Source organism: Hypanus sabinus, chromosome 25, assembly GCF_030144855.1.
Source record: "Hypanus sabinus isolate sHypSab1 chromosome 25, sHypSab1.hap1, whole genome shotgun sequence".
Classification (NCBI taxonomy): domain Eukaryota; kingdom Metazoa; phylum Chordata; class Chondrichthyes; order Myliobatiformes; family Dasyatidae; genus Hypanus; species Hypanus sabinus.
Genome location: NC_082730.1, coordinates 14,323,620 through 14,344,700, shown reverse-complemented (window position 1 = coordinate 14,344,700; position 21,081 = coordinate 14,323,620). Strand labels below are relative to the sequence as shown.

The 21,081-nt window shown below is 38.9% G+C and overlaps 1 protein-coding gene across 1 annotated transcript in view; it reads right to left on the bottom strand.

Moving 5' to 3' along the window:
* Positions 1-21,081, bottom strand: part of LOC132380889 (uncharacterized) — a 127,173-nt gene that overhangs the window by 59,042 nt on the left and 47,050 nt on the right. Inside the window, 4 exon segments of the mRNA XM_059949806.1 lie at positions 7,764-7,844; positions 8,458-8,494; positions 9,479-9,515; positions 9,517-9,803. Coding sequence (XP_059805789.1) covers positions 7,764-7,844; positions 8,458-8,494; positions 9,479-9,515; positions 9,517-9,803 — 442 coding nt within the window.

Here is a 21,081-nt window from a genome sequence, read left to right as displayed (position 1 = left end):
TCTCTCCCCTGTCTTCCACCACTCTCTCTCTCCTAATTGCACTGTCTCAGACTTGGTGCAGAGCCTTGACCCAAACTAATAACATTTCCCCTCCCCCTGACAGATGTTGTTTGACCCAATGAGTTCCTCTAGAGCAGGGGTCAGCAACCTTTACCACTGAAAGAGCCACTTGGACCCGTTTCCCACAGAAAAGAAAACACTGGGAGCCGCAAAACCCGTTTGACATTTAAAATGAAATAACACTGCATACAACGTTTTGTTTTGCCTTTATGCTATGTATAAACAAACTATAATGTGTTGCATTTATGAAATTGATGAACTCCTGCAGAGAAAACGAAATTACATTTCTGCATGCAACAAAAACATTTTGACCTCCGAAAAAAAGACGTTGGGTTGAAGGTTACTTTTAAGTAAAATACTCAATGTCTATTTGAGTCCTTCTTGTATTTATGAAAAACGCCAAACTTAAATTTGCCGCCAGCAGCAAACCAAAAATAATGTCAGCCAGCTGTCAACCTGAAAAATAAAAGGACTATTTCACTGAACAATGAAAACATATGAATATACACAAAATAATAGGCAATTAAAATATTTATCATCCTTGTTCAGGTTGACTCACACCTGACAATGCAGTCGTATTCAGTAGGGATGGATCGATGCTTAGGGGAGTGACCGGGAAGGATAATGTGTTTTTTTCCTCTCTGAACTCACAGAAGCGTTTCCCAAACGATGTTTGCATTGCGATGATTGCAGAATGTAAATACTCCGAAATTATCAAGTCGTGACCTTGTTTGAACTCTCTCAAATTGGGGAAGTGAGACGATGTGCCTTTCTGTAAATCTCTGGCAAGCAACGTCAACTTGCGCTCGAATGCCAAAACATCCTCCAACATGTGCAGGGCTGTACGTCCTTACCCCTGAAGAGCTGTGTTCAGCGTGTTCAGGTGCGCTGTCATGTCTACCATGAAGTGTAGCTTTTCCAGCCACTCTGGCTGTTCCAGCTCAGGAAAGGTGAGCCCTTTGCTGCCCAGGAAAGTTTTCACTTCTTCCAGACACGCGACAAAGCGTTTCAGCACCTGCCCTCTGGACAGCCAGCGATAAAAACACGTTGTAGCGGTTGCTACACGCAGTCAGTAAACTGCAGTCAAAGATAGCTTTATTCGAACTAAACAGCCTTGCTTTTAAGCCTCCCTCAACCCGCCCCCCATGGGCGCGGATGCTGCAAAAGACACGTACTCACAAACCCCCGTAGGCTATCTCCCTTAGCCTGAACGCTGGCTAATTGTGAGCCGGTTCGGATGTGTCAGGAAATGGGTCGCCACAACGTCTTATTTAGATTGTACAAGATCACCATAATCTTCAAATTTAGATTTACATTTCAAAAACTAACAAACCAACATAAAATACATTTTAATTAAATACTGACCATGTAGCGGTGTGCTACACGCAGCGCTAAAATTACGACACGGAGTCGGTAACTGCAGTCGAAGGAAAAAACTTTATTCGAAATCTTCAGCCTCACTTTTAAGCCTCCCTCAACCTGCCCCCCATGGCGCAGAGGCTCCAAAGCTCTGTGCTCGCAAACCCCCGTAGGCTATCTAATTGTGAGTCGGTTCGGATGTGCCAGGAAAAGGGTCGCCACAACCAATTATTTCTCAAAGCAACAGGGAGCCGCAGCACAGACGTAAAAGAGCCACATGTGGCTCCGGAGCCGCGGGTTGCCGACCCCCGCTCTAGAGTGTACTCTAAATTCCAGTCTCCAACATCTTTAGTGCCTACTAGTATTCAAGCTCTGTTCTGGAAATGGGGTATGATCCCCAAACCAACACTGATTATGCAAAGTCCAGCACAAGTTGTCACTCACCGGGTAGGAAACCAATCAGAAGAATCCAAGTCCACAGCTATTTTTTCACAGAGACCCAGCCGGGACCTATCTGTCTCAGAGTGAAATACTGTAACTGTGAAATAAAAATGAGGAAGAAAGCAGCAAGAGGTTTGATCAGAAAACCACAGTGACCTGACTGGAAGGTGGTATGTGACAATCAAAACACTTACAGAGATATTAGCAAGACAGAAATATCTAAACAATTCCCAAAGACTGAACAAAACAGTGAGCGGAGTTGAAATATTTGACACAAGCAACAGCAAATGTTCTCATCTGAAGCAACGGTAAATGGCTGGAGGTGTCCTGAAGCAGAGGATTAATCTGAAATGTTGACCACACTGCCTCCACAGATCCCACTGGATTCCTTCAGATCTTCTAATTTTTGCTTGATTAAAATGTTAGCTGTGGTGTCTCTGGGGAAAGTGTTCATGGTGAGAAGTTAATAGTGGAAAGGGAAAGAGCCCATGTTGAGTTTTGTGAGCGTGAGTCGAAAGTTATGTCACCCCTAGTCCAGACCACAGGAGCATTCGATGGCTCTGGGCTGGAGATTAGAAGAATGGGGGTGGGGGGGTAAGGTCTCATTGAAATCTGTTGAATATTGAAAGGCCTAGAGAGTGGATGTGGAAAGGATGTTTCCTGTAGTAGGGGAGTCTACAACTAGATGGTACAGCTTCAGAGTACAAGGCCATTCCTTTAAAACAGAGACAAGGAAGGATTTTTTTAGACACAGGGTGATGATTCTAAGGCCAAGTCATTAGATGAATTTAAAATGGAGATTGATAGGTTCTTGATTAATGAAGGTGTCAAAGGTTATGAGAGGCCTAATTTTACACCTATGCTTTTTATGGTCCTCTAATACAGGCACCAACCTGGTGAATCTGTTCTGCAACAAGAATCCTCGAATGCTCAATGCTTGTCTAATACAATAAGCCCTCTTTACCATCTCCCTTAGTTCTAAAGCTCAGGGTGTTATGGACTTGGACCCAAGATCTGTACATCATTCTGGACCTGACTTGGTGATAGTTTAATCAAACATGAGACAAGAGAAAGACATGACTTAAGACCTGATGAATGGTCTTGGCCTGAAAGGTCGACTGTTTACTGTTTTTCAAAGATGCTGCCTGGCCTGCTGAGTTCCTCCAGGTTTTTGCGTGTGTTGTGATCATTCTATCAAACCTGTTTTTGGGAACATGCTGCTGAGGAGGGAGTAAAGTGGGAAATAGGTGTGATGTAGAAGGGGCTTTTCATGCAAACTCAGCATACAATTCCCTTTTCTCTCTGAAGGCTGATTCCACTATTTAAAGGAACTTTAAAGCTAACCTCTACTGTATTCTATTGCAACTGTCAGTGCAATTTCAAGAGCTCTGATAGGATTTCACTTTGTTTCAGTTAGATGTGAGGGAATTGCACATTCACAATGGGAAAAATCCACATCAGATCTGTTCTTAAACAAATCAACCACACTTTGACAGGAAATGGTGCGTGAATACAGAATCCCTGTTGATTTTATTTCCCATAGAATCATAGGGCACAGTAAATGAATAGGTCATACTTGTCCAAGGAGAAGACATTTCTATCTTACTTATCTCACTGCCATGGTCTCCCTGACACCTGACCCTGCATATCTTTGCTCATCTTCACCATTGCTAATTTCCCAAAATACCTGTGATTGTAGTTAAATCTTCCAATGTTCATCGAAGTGTGACTTAACCAGATTCATGCTGTACGATTCCCTGGGACAGATGAAATTAGAGGAGAGCTTCAGTACAAGGGATAACAATTCTCACGTGTCACACATATTGGAGAAGTTATACAGAATCAGAATCAGGTTTCATATCATTGGCATACTGTGTGAGGTGAAATTAGCTGCAGTGGTCTGAATCCTTCACTATTCATTTCCATAGATGCTGCCTGACCTGCTGAGTTCCTCCAGTATTTTGTGTGTGTTGCTTTTGATTTCATTGTAGTGCGAGGGCTGAGGTGATGCAAGAAGGTAGCTCATTTATATTTCCCTGAATTTTTGTTGCTGACTTTGCAATTGTTTACAAACACTTAATTTCACGTTGTATATAAATAGATAAATGATAAAATAATTCAGGATACATGGACAACTTTTGTTACTTTGGGTTTGTTACACTTGTTTTAGGGGAAAACTGTGCAGCATACTAGCCATGAATGTATATCTGCTTAAACGTTGTACATTGCATAATATGAGTGCTAATCCTATTACATCAACTACTCCTGTCATCTGTGTGATGTTCACCCTCAGCTACGATGTGGTTAGAACTTATATCTTCTTTACTTGTCTTACCAAACAAAATATAGAGAAGTACCAATGGTTGCTACGCATAGCCAGATAATTCCGGTCTCTTTCTGCATTGCCCCATCACTTAATGAAAAACTTCTCAACAACCATTGTTCAATATGCTGATGTGAACAAGTTCGGAGATACAAAACATCTTTGTGCCTTATGGTCTTCTGGTCTATGGTCTTAAGAGATGGAGTGATGCAGGAAGAGGATAGAACAATTTGTTTACATGAAGCATCCATTGGGCCTTCACTAAATTCTGTTTTGTAAGTAAATAAAACACAAGTTTCAACCATATCCTTTGGGAATTGCTTTTGGATGTCCTTGAAAAGGGAAAGGGTCCCTTTCAAAGTCAGAATCAGATGTGGTTTGTTGTTTGGCAGCAGAAATAAAGAAAACAAGTTCTTTCCCTCAGATGATTAATTATCTCAGGTATAACAGATCCTGATTCACATGTGGAACCACTGTATCTGGAATTTTCTCTAGCCATCCACACACATCAGGTAACCCTGACCCGAACAGATCACGAGATCCAAACAGACTCTGGTGTTATTGCTTCACATCCTCACATAGCAGGTGAAGGATATCATGCCATTTTATCCGCCTCTTTTACGTTTGCCTTCTTTATGCTGGGAGTAGAAGATTTGTTTCGGCAGACATTCATCTTTCATCCAAACGACATGACCACTCCATCTTATTTGGTTCTTGATGAAGTAGGCTTCAATGCTTGCTGCTTTTGCATCATTTAGCACACTGACGTTGGTTCTTCTATCTTCTCAGCTGATATTTAAGATGTTTGGAAGACAGTGTTGATGAAACTTTTCAAGTGCCTTCAGATGTCATCAGTATGTTGTCCAAGTTTCTAATGCATACAGGAGCATTGGGATTACCACTGCTTTGTACACTAACATTTTGGTTTCCGTTCAGATGTCACGATCATGAAAGACTCTCATTCGGAGATGTCTAAAAGCTGTTCCAGCGCATTTAAGATGATGTTGGATCTCATCATTAAGGTCGACAATGGAGGAGAGTTGACTTCCAAGATACAGAAAGTGTTCCACGTTTTCCAGGGCTACTTCATATGTTAGAAGAGATTCAAAGATGTCTTAAAAGCAAGCATGAAGAAATGTAACATCGACATCAACAATTGGGAAACCAATGCCAAGGACAGGAAATTCTGGCAATCTATCATCCAAGAAGGAACTGCAACGTTCAAAACGAACAGATGTGCAGAATTAGAAGAAAAGAGAAGAAAATGGAAAGAGAGGCAGCAACCACAAAATGCCATGTGGAACTACCTGTCCTGAATGCAGAAGAACTTTCAAAGCCAAGATTGGACTCATAAGGTGCTTGAGAACCCATAAATAGATCAACAAAATGAAGACCATTATCCACAACCTCGAGGGATAGCCATGACGATCATGCCATATTCCATAAGACCATCGATATAGGAGCAGAATTAGACCACTTGGCCCATTGAGTATGCTCCACCATTTCATCATGAATGCTCTAAATTTCCTCTCAGGCCCAACCTCCTGCCTTCTCCTTGAATCCCTTCATGTCCTGACCAATCAAGAATCTATCAATCTCTGCCTTAAATAGACATAAAGGCTTGGCCTCCACAGATGCCTGTGGCAAAGAATTCCACAGATTCACCACCCTCTGGCCAAAGAAATTCCTCCTTGTCTATGTTCTGAAAGGACAACCCACCCCCATTCTTAGGCTGAGTCCACTGGTCATAGCCTTTCCCACCATCAGAAAATTCCTCACCACCTCTGCTCTGTCAAGGCTTTTCATCATTCAACAGTTTTCAACCAGGACATCTCTCATTCTTCTGAATTCTAAGGAATATGGACCCAGAGCCATCAGCCACTCTTCCTATGACAAACAATTCAATCCTGGAATTTTTGTGAACCTCCTTTGAACCCTCTCCAGTTTCAGCATACCCGTTCTAAGGCAAGGTGCCCAAACCTGCTCACAATACTCCCAAATAATGCCTCACCAGTGTTTTATGAACTTTCAACATTACATCCTAGTGCTTATATTCCAGACTTCTTGAAATGAAAAATAACATTGCATTTGCCTTTCTCACCAGAGACTCAAGCTGCAAATAAACCTTTAGGAAATCCTACATTTTTATTGAAGTTAAGTTTATATTCTGAAAATTTACCAAAATCTTTAAGTGTTTCCAAAACGTTAGGAATTGATTCCTCAAGATTTGAAATAAAAACCAAAAGATCATCTGAATAAAGAGAAATCTTATGTATGGTTCCATTCATAGAGAAGCCATGAATATTTTTAGCTTCATGTAATGTTATAGCTAAAGTCTCCAATACAAGATTAAATAATAAAGGACTTAATGGACATCTTTGTCTAGTGCCATAAGAAAGTGAGAATAAAGAAGACCTGCAATTATTAGTAATAACCGTGGCAATAGGATTCTTATAAATCATTTGAATCCATCTATTAAAATTACTACCAAAACCAAATTTTTCTAATACTCTAAACAAATATGGCCACTCAACTCTATCAAATGCCTTTTCTGAATCGAGAGAGATAACACATTGAGGTTGTTTAGATAATGAAGAATATATAATATTCATCAATCTGGAATATAAAGGAGAGACTATCTAAAATATTTCCTAGTATAGATAGCTATTGCGATAGATGTAAAACTGAAGTAGCTACTTTGTCACATATGTTCTGGTCATGTTCTGCATTAAAATCGTTCTGGAAATCTTTATTTTCTACAATCTCTAAAGCTTTGAAAATTAATTTACAACCTAATCGATTGATTGTTCTAATTGGAATAGTTCCACATCATATTCAGGGTATCTCATTTTCAGATCAACACTTAATTGCATTTGTTACACTACTGGCAAGATGGGCTATCTTATTAAAATGTAAAGATATTTCTTCCCCTATATTAATTGAATGGTTTTCTCAAGTGATGTTATGTCTTAGTTTGGAAAAAATTAGAAGTACAACTTTTGATCCTCAATTTGATTTTGAGAGATGATGGGGTTCTTTTGCCCAATATCATCATTTAATTTGAATTAAGTTATATGACATCCTTTCAATTTTATTTGTTTTGTAAATATGAAATGGCAGTTGATGACTTTTTTATATATATTTAGATTTTGGTCAAATGTATTGCTCCAGGGGGTTAATTCCTTATGTTTTTCTTTGTAGTTAGTAGGTTATTTTCCTAGTTAGATGGGGTTCTTTCTTTCTACCCCGTGGAGGCTGCAATGTGCAGCTTCTACAAATGAAAAGGAATACCTTACTCTCACTAGAAGTATAAGAGCAGCAGTAACAGAGTAACAAAAATAAACATTTAAATGATCCTCCCTTGAAATTAGAACTTCACGGTGCTATTGATTTCGATCTCATATCTGCAGGTCTCTCTATTGTTGAAGATTGTCACATTAACCGTCCTGTCATGTTTTTCTCCAAGCCTATTGAGGCGCTGCAGTAATATTGATGGGACTGGACGTCTAAGAATTGACAGTGCATGGTCAGTTCATTGGTATCTGAGATGTTTGGATGCCCAGGTGAGGTTATTTCATACGAAGTGTGCTGAATGGGAAGGGAATTCTGGAGAGACTCATAGGACACTGACACCAAGCCCCTGAGATGAGAGACATTTTGCTGGTTAAACCAGTTTGTTTCCTCGGCTGTGTAAGTCTAGGGAAGACAATCACTGGCCCAGCTAAACTTGTGAGATTGAGGCATCCTTGATCTCCCCCCCAAACCTTGGTTTGTGTGGATGCTGTGTCATTTACTACCCTGTTACAAATTAATGCCATGAAATAACAGACAGTACACTGCATACGATTAAAGGAATTATATTCATGACTCTTTACTGAAGTGTTAGGAAAGAATAACAAAAAGAAAAGGACCCATTCTATTTAAACAGTCAAATGTGCACACGCTGGAGCTCATCTTGAACTTCTCTGTTGCTCACGTGCAGGGCCCTTCAGAACATTCCTTGCAATCCATCTCAAACAAACAGGTCTCCCACCGCATCATACGCTGCGACCGGTTCTCCCCAACATCTTCTCTCCTCATCTCCTCTTGAACAAAAGCCCCAAGACCAACCTTATTGTCCCTCACCAAGAAAACCTCCTGCTAATTGGATGGCACACTTTCCACATCATCCCTCATCTTCCACAATGATCCAAACAGGCTGAAAGCAGGACAGCAGCTTTGTGAATTAAATAACTACAGCAAAACAGGGAAGATGTGAGCCAGGGCAATACATTGGTGACAGATATCAAATCACAGGAACAGACAACGGTTCTGTGGGGAGGAATTCAATTTTCAGACACTGAATGAACATTTGAAAATCAAACTCTGCTCTGTCACTTTATTAGGTACACCTATTCATCTGTTTGTTAATACAAATATTTAATTAGTCAGTCATGTGGCAGGAATACAGTCCATATGAACAGGCCAATATAGTCAAGAGATTCAGTGTTCAGGCAATCAGAATGGGGGGGGGGGGGAATGTGATCTTAGTGACTTTGATCGTGGAACGATAGTTGACGCCAGACAGGAAGGTGTGAGTATCCAAGAAACTCTTGATTCTGTGGGATTTGCACATACAACAGTCTCTAGAGTTTGCAGAGAGTGCTGACTAAAATAAGAAAGTATCCAGTGAATGGGAACTTTACGAGTAAAAATGGCTTGTTAATGAGAGAAGTCAGAGGAGAGTGGCCGGACTGATTGAAGCTGACAGGAAGATGGCAAGAATTCAAATAACCACACATTATGACAGTGCTGAAGAACATTTGAAAAGACAATGTGTCAAAGCTTGAAGTGAGTGGGTCACAACAGTAGAAAAACCCACGAACATACCGTGGCCACTTTATTAGGCATAGGAAGAACTGTTCCTAATAAACTGATTACTGAGTGGTTAAAGGCAGAAACTTGTGAGATATCCATCACATGTTCAGTGGCTTTGAGAGGAAAATGAAATTGTGAGTGGGTTCGGAGACCTGCCATAGAGAGGGAAGCATTTGGCACTGATGTTAATGCAGAGATAGTGAGGGATGGACAGGGTCTGAATAAAAATCTGATACTCTGTCCTGAGGCTGAATTGGACGAGGAGGAGATTGCTGTTCTTCAGACTCATCCTTGAGATGGGCATTTCTCCATTCAGCAAATTTAAACCCGAGATCGGCACAGTGTCACTCCCAAGGACACCTATTGCACTGATCCTTCACAGAGGAAACATGGATGAGACATTTAGTTCATTGAGAAATAAATCACTAAGAAACCTACCATTAAATACTTGTAGATATACATTAAATATTGGATCATGATTGATCTGTTGATGTAATTCCACAGCTGTACCATCCTGTATCTCCAGAGTGAAGATCCTCCATAGTAACAGTAAATATTCCCCGTTCCAGGTTATCTGTGATTGACACTCATCCACTCCGTTCATGTTGCTCATTTGTTTCCACTAAAACTGAACATTGACAAGTCCGCCCTCGGCACCAATACTTTGTGTGCGAGCGGTACTTTGCTTCATAGTGATAATCGATTGTGATCGCACTTATCACAACTCCTGTTACATGTTTCTCTGCCCACAATGCACCTGAGACTGCGGAAGGCATTTTCAGATTTGAGGGGAAAGGAACAAAGCAAAAAAGATATTTTTGAACATGAGATCAAAAACATGTCCAGGTCACATTCAGCATATTGATCATAACACCACAGTCAATGATTTTGCACTGAAGTGCAGTCAGTGCTGTTGCTGTGTCAGTGCTCTCTCCACTGTGTCAGTACATTGTGGGTTCAATCCCCACGCCAGAGTCCTGAGCAGAAACCCAGGGTTATCTCCCATCTCACACCTCTCCCTCTCTCCTAATTATACTATCTCCCTCTCTGCTCAGACTTGATGCAAAGTCTTGACCCAAGTTGTTGACATTTCCCCTGCCCCTGACAGATGTTGCTTGACCCACTGAGTTCATCTAGAGTGTACTCTGAACTCCAGTTTCCCACAATCTTAGTGTCTACAAGTATTCAAACTCTGTTCTGGAACTGGGGTTACACTCCCAAACCAACACTGATTATGTAAATTCCAGTGCAGGTTGTCACTCACTGGATAGGAAACCAAGCAGAAGAATCAAAGTCCACAGCATTTTATTCACAGAGAACCAGCCAGGACAAATCTGTTCTCAGAAAACAATGACTAAAATAAAAATGAGGAAGAAGGCAGCAGGAGGTTAAATCAGAAAACTGTAGTGACCCGACTGGAATGTGGTATGTGACAATCAAAACACGTTTAGTTATATTAGCAAGAGAGAAACATTTAAACAGTTCCCAAAGACTGAACAAAACAATGAGCAGAGTTGAAATATTTGACCCAAGCAATAGCAAATGTTCTCATCTGAAGCAACGGTAAATGGCTGGAGCAGAGGATTAATCTGCAATGTCGACCACTCTGCCTCCACAGATCCTACCGGATTCCTTCAGATCTTTTTTTATTTTTTGCTTGATTAAAATGTTAGCCATGGTTAGTCACTGGGGAAAGTATTCATGGTCAGAAGTTAATAGTGGAAAGGGAACAAGTCCATGTTGAGTTTTGTGAGTGTGAATGGAAAGTTACATCACCCCTAGTCCAGACCACAGGAGCATTCGATGGCTCTGGGCTGGAGATTAGAAGAATGGGGGGAGTGGGGGATAAGGTCTCATTGAAATCTGTTGAATATTGAAAGGCCTAGATAGAGTGAATGTGGAGAGGATATTTTCTAAGTTAGGGGAGTCTACAACTAGATGACACAGCCTCAGAGTACAAGGCCATTCCTTTAGAACAGAGACGAGGAAGAATTTCTTCAGACATAGGGTGATGTATCTGTGAATCCACTTCCACAGATGTCAGTTGAGGCCATGTCATTGGATATATTTGAAATGGAGGTTGATAAGTTCTTGGTTATTAAAGGTCTTAAAGGTTATGGGAGAAGGTAGGTGAATGGGGTTGAGAGAGCCTAATTTTACACCTAAGCCTTTTGGTCTTATGGTCCTCTAATAAAGACACCAACCTGATGAATCTCTTCTGCTAAATGAATTTTTGAATGTTCAGTGCTCGTCCAATGCCAGAAGTTCTCTTTATCACCTACCTTACCATCTGCCGCTGTTCCAAAACTCAGAGTTATGGACTTGTATCCCAATGTCCGTACATTGTTCTAGACCTGCCTTGCTGATAATTCAAACAAACATGAGACACGTGAAAGACACCTGATGACTGGTCTTGGCCAGAAAGGACGACTGTTTACTGTTTTCCAAAGCTGCTGCCTGGCCTTCAGGTTTTTGCATGTGTTGTGATCATTATATCAAGCCAGTTTTTGGGAACTTGCTGCTGAGGAATGAGTAAAGTGGGAAATAGGTTTGATGTAGAAGGGGCTTTTCATGCACACTCAGCAGACATGCTTGGCTTCATTCCCCCTTCTCTCTGAAGACTGGTTCCACTATCTGAAGTAACTTTTAAAGCTCACCTCCTGAATTCTATTCCATTAATTTCAGGAGCTCTGTCGGAATTTCACTTTGCCTCAGTTAGATGTGAGGGGAAACCAGTTGAATGGAGTTGCACATTCACAAGGGTAAAATCCGTAAAACCATAGATATAGGAACAGATTTAAGCCATTTGGCCCATCAAAACTGCTCCACCATTTCATCATGGTTGATCTAAATTTTATCTCAGCTCCAATCTCCTACCTTCTCCTAGTATTTCTTCATGCCCTGACCAATCAAGAATCTATCAACCTTTGTCTTAAATATACATAAAGACTTGGCCTCCACAGATGTCTGTGGCAAAAATTTCCACAGATTCACCACCCTCTGGCTAAAGAAATTCATCCTTGTCTATGTTCTGAAACAACAACCCCCCCCCCCCCCATTTTTAGGTTGAGTCCACTGGTCTTTGACTCTCACACCATAGGAAACATCTTCTCTAACTCTACTCTGTCAAGGCTTTTCACCATTTGATAATTTTCAATTTGGTCATCCCTTATTCTTTTGAATTCTAATGAACACAGACCCAGAACCAACAGACACTCTTCATATGAGAAGGCAATTAATCCTGTAAACATTTATGTGATCCTCCTTTGAACCCTTTTCAGTTTCAGCACATCCTTTCAATGATAAGGGGTCCAAACCTGCTCACAATACTCCAAGTGAGGCCTCACCAATGCTTTATAAAGTTTCAACATTACATCCTTGTGCTTATATTCTATTCTTCTTGAAATGAAAATTAACATTGCATTTGCCTTTCTCACCAGAGACTCAAGCTACAAATTAACCTTTAGGGAATCCCACACAAGGACTCCCAAGTTCCTTTGTGTCTCAGATTTTTGTATTTACTCTCCATTTAGAAAATGGTCAAATCTTTCATTTCTTCTACCAAAGTGCATGAACATACTCTTCCCAAAACTATATTCCATCTGCCATTTCTTCACCCATTCTCCTAATGTGTTTAATTCCTTCTGTAGCCTCTCTACTTTCTCAAAACTACCTCCAACTATCTTCATATCATCTGCAACCTTTGCAACAAAGACATCAAATCCATTCTCCAAATCATTGACATATAAGGTAAAAATAATTCATCGCACACAGACCCCTGTGTAACACCATTAACCACTGGCAGCGAACCAGCATAGACTCCCTTTATCAACATACACTAAATACTGGAGGAACTCAGCAGGCCAGGCAGCATCTATGGATAAAAGCAGAGATGACACTTCAGGCCAAAACTCTTTGGCAGGACTGGAGAAAAAAAATCTGAGTACTCCTCAGCTACTCATCTGCAGATTATCTCTTGTTTGTGATTTGAAGACTCCCTTTATCCCCACTCTTTGCCTTCTGCCAGTCTGCCACTTTGCTAGAATCTTCCCTGAATTAACATGGACTCATAGCTTGTTAAGCAGCTTCATGTGTGGCACCTTGTCAAAGGCCTTCTGAAAATCCACGTAGACAACATCAATTGATTCTCCTTTGTCTATTCTGCTTGTTACTTCTCAAAAGAATTCCAACAAATTTGTCAGGCAAGAATCCTTGCTGACTATGGACTATTTTATCATGTGCCACTAAGGACCCTGAAACCACATCTTTAACAATGGACTCCAATATACTTCCAACTGTTGAGGTCAGACTAACTGGCCTATAATTTACTTTCTTCTGCCTCTCTCTCTTTTTGAAGAGTGGAGTGATATTTGCAATATCCCATTCCTTTTGAACCATTCCCGAAGCAACTGATTCTAGAAAGAGCACTACTTATGCCTCCACAATTTCTTCAGACACCTCTTTCAGAGCCCTGCAGTATACCATCTGGTCCAGATGATTTATTTACCTTCAGTTCTTTCAGTTTCCCAAGAACTTTCTGCTTAGTAATGGCAATTTCACACACTTCTGCCCTGTGACACACTTGAATTTCCACCATATTGCAACTGTCTTTCACAGTGAAAACTGATGCAAAATACTTGTTCAGTTCATCCACCATTTTCTTGTCAGCCATTACTACCTCTCCAGCATCTTTTTCCAGAGATCCAATATCCATTCTCATCTCTCTTTTCCACTTCATGTATTTGTGTCCTCTCTAATATTGCTGGCTAGTTTACTTTTGTATTGCATCTTTATATTCTTAATGACTATTTTAGTTATCTTCTGCTGGGTTTTGAAAGTTTCCCAGTCCTCTAAGTTCCCATTAATCATTTCTCTATTATAAGCCCTCGCATTGGCTTTTTTGTGGGCTTTGACTTCTATTGTTCGTGGTTGTGTGTCTTTCCTTTTGAATACTACAGTACTTCCTCTTTGGTATGTAAATATCTTCTGCCTTTTGAACTGCTGCCAGAAATTTCACCCATTGCTGCTCTACTGCTGTCCCTGCAGGCATTCCTTTCCAATCAATTCCGGCCAACTCCTCTCGCATGCCTCTGTAATTACTTTCACTACACTGTAATACTGATACATCTGACATCCCACCTGTCAATGAGACATTTTTATGTCCAAAATTCAAATTAAGTTGATTATCAAAGTACAGCGCGTACATGTCACCACAAACAACACTGAATATAATGACAATAATGTCGTTCACCTTCGCTCATTTTCAAGACACATTATTGTACTTTCATGGGTTGCTGTCACAGATCAGTACTGAGAAAAGTTACACCTTCTATTTGCAGATTCACACCCTTATGACCAATGCAAGTTCAAATAATTTGTAGCTCACTCACTTTATTCAGCACCCAACTTTTATTTCAATTACTGTACTTGTTCTCCTTTAAGACTTCTGTACAGTGACTGGAAATTTTCATGCTTGTTTCTATTTCGTAGTCCATTTCTACAAAATGTGTTATGAAAGGTCAGTAACCATGCACCTTATCAAAGCTGAAGAAAATTATTATCAAAGAACATTTTTGTCACCAGAGGATTCACCCTGAGATTAATTTTCTTGCAGGCATTCAGAGTACGACCAAGGAATATAATAGAATCAATTAAAAACACATACAGATATGTACAAACATACAATGTGCTAAGGAATCAAACTATGCAAACACAATAAAGAAGTAAAGATATAATATGGAGGATATGAGTTGTAGAATCCTTGAAAGTGATTCGGTAGGTTGTGTACAGTGATCATTTTGCTGTTGAGGTGACTGAAGTTATCCACCCTGGTTCAGGAGCCTCATGGCTGTCCTGTTCCTGAACCTGTTAGTTTGGGACCACAGGCTCACGTACCTCCTTCCGATCGGTAGCAGTGAGAAGAGATTATGTCTGGATGAAGGAGTCGTTGGATGAATCTTGCTTTCTTATGGCAGTACACTTTTGTAGATGTTCTCACTGGTGGGCTGGGCTTTACCTATCAACTGATCAGATCAGTCTTAACCTATTGCCATACAGACCATCCCTGAGTGATGAATGGGTCTGTTTTTACAGGTGCCTTTAAGTCAATTCTGCCCATAATTCAGAAAACACAACAAATATCACTCAATATGGTATTCATACTTCCATGATACTATTATGAAAGGCATCAACTACATATAAAACTGAGGTGAAAGAGTAATTCTGAAAAGCAGAGAGAGAGAAAACTAGTTCTGTTATTTGGAGGAACATAGAACAGCACAGTACAGGCCCTTTGGCACAGAGTATTGTACCAATCTATACTTCTCGCTCAATCTAATCCTTCCCTCCTATAAAGCACATCACGCTCTATATTTATAAACATACTGTATGTATGTGCATAACTAAGAGCTTCTAAATGTCCCTATTATATAAGCCTCTACAATCTTGCCTGTAGTGTTTCCAGGGATCAACCACTCAGTATAAAAAAAAACTTACCTCTTACATTTCACGTTAACTTTTGTCCACTCACCTTAAGTGGACATCCTCTGGTATTGGTCATTGTCACCATGGGCAAGAGGTGCTGCCTGTCAACTCAATCTATGCCTTATACTGTACATCTCTTCAGCACCACTCTACCAAGTTACCTCTCACTCTCATTTGCTCCAAAGAAAAAAACCCTGGCTCACTCAACACTTACATTTCTTCGTAAGACAAGTTCTCTGATCCAGGCAGAATCTTGGTAAACCTCCTCTGCTCCCTCTCTAAAGCTTCCACAACCTTGCAACAATGAGGCAATCAGAACTGAACTAAATTCTCCAAGTGTGATTGAACCAGAGTTTTATAGAGTGTAATGTTACCTTGTGGCTCTTGAACTCAGTCGCCCGACTAGTAAGGTCCAGCACATCATACAGCTTCTTTAACACCCTTTCAACTTGCGCAGAAACTTAGAGGAATCTACAGACCTGGACCCCATTATCCCTCTGTTCCTCCACATTGCTCAGAATCCTGCCATTAACTTTGTAATCTGCCTTCAAATTTGATCATCCAAAGTGTATCACTTCACATTTCTCAGTGTTAATCTCCAGCTACCACTTCTCCAGCCAGCACTGCATCCATTCATCACCCTGTTGGAACTGATGACAGGCTCTGTACCATCCACAACACTGACATTTTTGTGTCATGTGCAAACAGAACTTTGCAGAAGTCATGGGCAAATGCCAAAATATTCTGTGAAGTGACTATGCTTTCAAAAATAATGAAATGAGAATTTTCTGAACATCAAATATTTAATATAAATTGCAATGGACAGTAAAAACAATAAATCAAGTCAATATTTGGTGAGACCATCTTTTGCCTTTAAAACTGCATCAATCCTCTGAGGTGCACAGTTGTGCAGTTTTGTAAGAAAATTATCTGATAGGTTGCTACAGTTCTTCTCCAGACTTTGGCCGTTGTGCTTGCCTCTGAACCTTCAGATAATCGCAAACTGCCTCAATGATGTTGAGATTAGTGTCATGTGGAAGCCATAGCATCTGAAACCATTTTTAAAAAAATCTATGATGCCTGCTACTTTTGCACAGTACTGCACATTGGAGTTTAGAATTCTATTTAATATACCATAAACCTTTAGCTTCGGTTTTTACCAATAATCAAAGATCCCCTTTTTTCAGCTATTTTGTGGTACGAGGCAAGGTTGCCCTTTAAGTCCTTTACTATTTGACATTGCTTTAGAACCGTTGGCTATAGCTATTAGTGAATCACCTAATATTCTGGGTATTACCCATGGGGAGAGGACGTATAAAGTATCATTATATGCTGATGATTTGTTATTATATATATCTGACCCTGAAAGATCTATCCCTGATATTTCGTCTTTGCTTGCTCAATTTAGTAATTTTTCTGGTTATAAATTGAATTTTAACAAGAGTGAACTATTTTCATTAAATATGCAAGTTCCAATTTATAAACATTTACCATATAAAATTGTTACAGATTATTTTACTTACCTAGGTATTAAAATTACTAAAAAAACATAAAGATTTATTTAAGGTTAACTTTTTACCTTTAATTGATCAAATTAAGCAACTTGCTATTAGGTGGTCTCCACTATCTTTGTCATTGGTTGGTAGAGTTAATGCTATTAAGATGATGATACTACCTAAATTCTTCTATTTATTTCAAGCATTACCAAATTTTATTCCTAAAGCTTTTTTTGATACTATTGACTCTAAAATATCTTCTTTCTTGTGGCAGAACAAAAATCCTAGATTGGGTAAAAAATATTTACAGAAGCCTAAGAAGGAGGGCGGCTTGGCTTTACCAAACTTAAGCTTTTACTATTGGGCAGTCAATATACGGTACTTAATATTCTGGACACAAGAATGGACTATAGCTACTTGCCCATAATGTGTAAATTTGGAATGTAAATCTGTGCAAGATTTTTCACTGATTTCAATCTTAGGATCTTCACTTCCTTTTTCTTTATTCAAATTGAATAAACAGATAACTAATCCTATAGTCTGATATACATTACGAATTTGGTTTCAATTTTGTAAATTTTTTGGTTTGAATAAATTTATTTTATCATGTCCTATAATATCTAATTATTTTTTTCAGCCTTCATCTATGGATCAAGCTTTTCGTTTATGGAAAACAAAAGGTATAACATGTTTTTGTGATCTGTTTCTGGATGATAACATTATGTTCTTTGAACAGCTATCTAATAAATATAATTTACCTAAAACCCATTTTATTAGATATTTGCAAGTTAGAAATTTCTTGTATAATGAGTTACAGTCTTTTTCGAAAGAATGTCCATTGGACATTACAGATAGAATTTTAGCCCTTAATCCTTATCAAAAGGGTTTAGTAGCCATCATTTATAAGATGATCATGAATTTACAGTCAGAAAAAATTAAGAAGGAATGGCAAGAAGAGTTGTATTGTCCTATATCTACTGAGCAATGGGAAAAAAATTATTATTGGTAAATTCGTCCTCTATTTGTGCTAAACATGCCCTAATACAATTTAAGGTTGTACATAGAGCTCATATGTCTAAGGATAAACTGGCTCGATTTTATTCTCATCTTAACTCAACCTGCGATAGATGTCATTCTGATGTTGCTTCATTGACTCTTATGTTCTGGTCTTGTCCTTGTTTACAAAATTATTGGAAAGATATTTTCAGTATTATTTCAAGAGTCTCAAATATTAATTTTCAACCGCATCCTCTTACTGCAATTTTCGGTTTACCAATGACCGATAATAATCGTTTATCCACTTCATCTCAATGAATGATTGCATTTGTTACATTAATGGCTAGAAGATCTATTTTATTGAATTGGAAAGAAATTAATCCTCCAACTGTATTTCAGTGGTTTTCTCAAATGATTTCTTGTTTGAGTTTAGAAAAAATTAGAAGTGTGGTTTTTGATCTTTCAGTTAAATTTGAAGAAACTTGGAGACGTTTTATTCAACATTTTCACATGAGTTGTTTCCTAAACCTTACTTATATTATCCTTAATTAATTGGATGGAGGTTCGGAGTTATTGGCACTACTATATATGTACTTAATATTATTCAATGGCCCATGTTGGTTAGTGTTTTTTTTTGCTTTTTTTTCTCTCTTTTTTTGGGGTTTTTCTTTTTTTTGTCATGACACTACCATGTGATATGTACACACATCGCTTAAAGTAAAAACATAAACTAATATTCACATGTCTTGTTTCCTTTGAATTATTTTTCTCTTTTTACTTCTTTGTTCATTAATGTTCTGAGTTTGAGAGGTTATATATTTTTATTATTACATATCTGAATGTCTATTTAAACTATTAATTATGTACTCTCAAACATTTTGTATTCATGTTTCATTTATGTTTGTTTAAAACTAATAAAAAGATTTAAAAAGAAAGAAAGAAAAGAATTCCATAATATTACCAAAGCTCATTCATTTGCAGAAGTGTTCATAAGTCAGGAATTCATAAGCTGGGAATAAACTGTATAGAATTTCATCCTATACATCACTTCTCTGACTGGATCTGCTTTCTAAACTGACACTCTTCCACTTTTCAGCCAGATATGAAGATGGATCCCTGATATGAAACTGGGTTTGATGAAAGGTCTCTGTTATGGTTTATAGATACAAAAGAGTAAAATAATTCAAAGGAAACAAGACATGTGAATATTAGTTTATGTTTTTACTTTAAGCGATGTGTGTACGTATCATATGGTAGTGTCATGACATATGCAATTCAAGTCTTTTACAGGTACTTATAAACTGTATTTAATTATTTAAACAAACAAGACTGAATGTACAATATGTACAATATTATTCAAGTATAACTAAAATATGAAATACTCAACAATCCTCCCTGCTTAGCTGTAAATGGCAACTCAATATAGTATGCATCTCAACTATATACAAAGTATAATATATCATGCAGCTTCTATTTGCAGACATCCACAGAATAGTAAATTTTAATTTGACTCATTCAGGCCTAATGATTTAATCACTGTAGAGGATTTCCTACTCTTGTGGGACAACACCTTTCCTGACCAGTAAGACAACTCTGTCTGGCAGTTAAAACTTACGGCTGTGAAACAACCTCAGGTTCTGGGGCTTCGTCCGTGGTGGTTGTGGGAGCTGACTTTCAGACTGCAGAAAGTGGTTCCGACAGCTCTGGACACTTTTCTTCTTCTTCCCTTTTCTTTTTCTAGTTTATGTATCTTGATGTTGGGAAGGTGCTGTTAGTTAATTGGAGTATCCTCTTATTAATCCTTCTGTTTCTCCTATTACAATCTGATCTGTCCTCTTGGTTTTCTCATCCACATCATCAACTGATGAATCCTCTGCTTTTGAATCTCCTTTAACTCCTTTCCTTTTGAGCTTCCATTAATCCAGCTGGGCTTTGTTCATTGCCATGGACAAAGCAGCATTTTGTCTCTCACTTGAAGTTCATGCAATAAGTACATTGCACACACAGTAGATCCTGGTTCTTTATACTCACAAAAGCTGAATGCTTGCAACTTTCCTGAAGCTCCTGCAACAGTCTTCCATTTTAAAACCAAGCCATATTTCACAAATAACTGCCTGACTAACATGCCAGAAGCATTCTTTGATATGTTGCCCACAAAAACTGTTATTGTCAGACCAGTGTTTTCATCATTTTCACACTTCTGAACAGCATGGTCCTTCCTTGATCCAATATGCTTTCCAACCAGAAGTACAGAGGTTGGGACCAACACTTCTTAGTCCTCCGTTTAGAAGTGGTTCTTGCTGTTCTGTGTGGAAACAGTTGTGGCATCATCCGTATCGTTTGAAATTTGTTTTCAGTTAACTTCATTGCAGGGGATATGGCATGCAAATTATTGAATGGGTTTCTCAGTCAAACATGTCCCCACAAAGCTGGTCCTTCTGTTCTTGCCACACATAAGCTCAATGTAGCTATTTCTCAGTTACAAATGTCATTCTCACAGGAATTACTTTTTCTCCTGGATAATTTCTTAGTTGATTATCTGCAGGCTTCAGCTTGGAATCTTTGAAAAGCTGTGCAAACTCATTTTGTGGAACTGAAACAGCTGAATGACCTAATCCTGCTCCTTTATTTATGTTTTATTTATGACTCCATCGATAAAATCCAGGAACCTGAATGTAATCTGTTTGTCATGTATAAAGTTTCATTCTCAACTAAACCAAACGGATAAATAACTTATTAACTTCAGCAGTTTATAAACAAGTATTCTAACTGACTGCTTATTGGTTATTTGTAGATACAATGACCTCTGGCATTTAAATCCATAGTAGAGAGCTTAATAGAGTAGAATAGCCTTAAGGAGTTCACAGCTGTGACAGGGTTAAAAATATTTGCTGTGGCAACAAATAAAATGTGCCCGAAAGTGGTAAGGCAGGTGGACAAAGTGGTGAACAAGGCAAATGCCATGCTTGCCTTCATTGGATGGGGCATTAAGTACAGTTGGGATGGCATGTTGCAGTGATAAAGGACGTTGACAAGACCTCAACTAGACTACTATGGCAAGTTCCA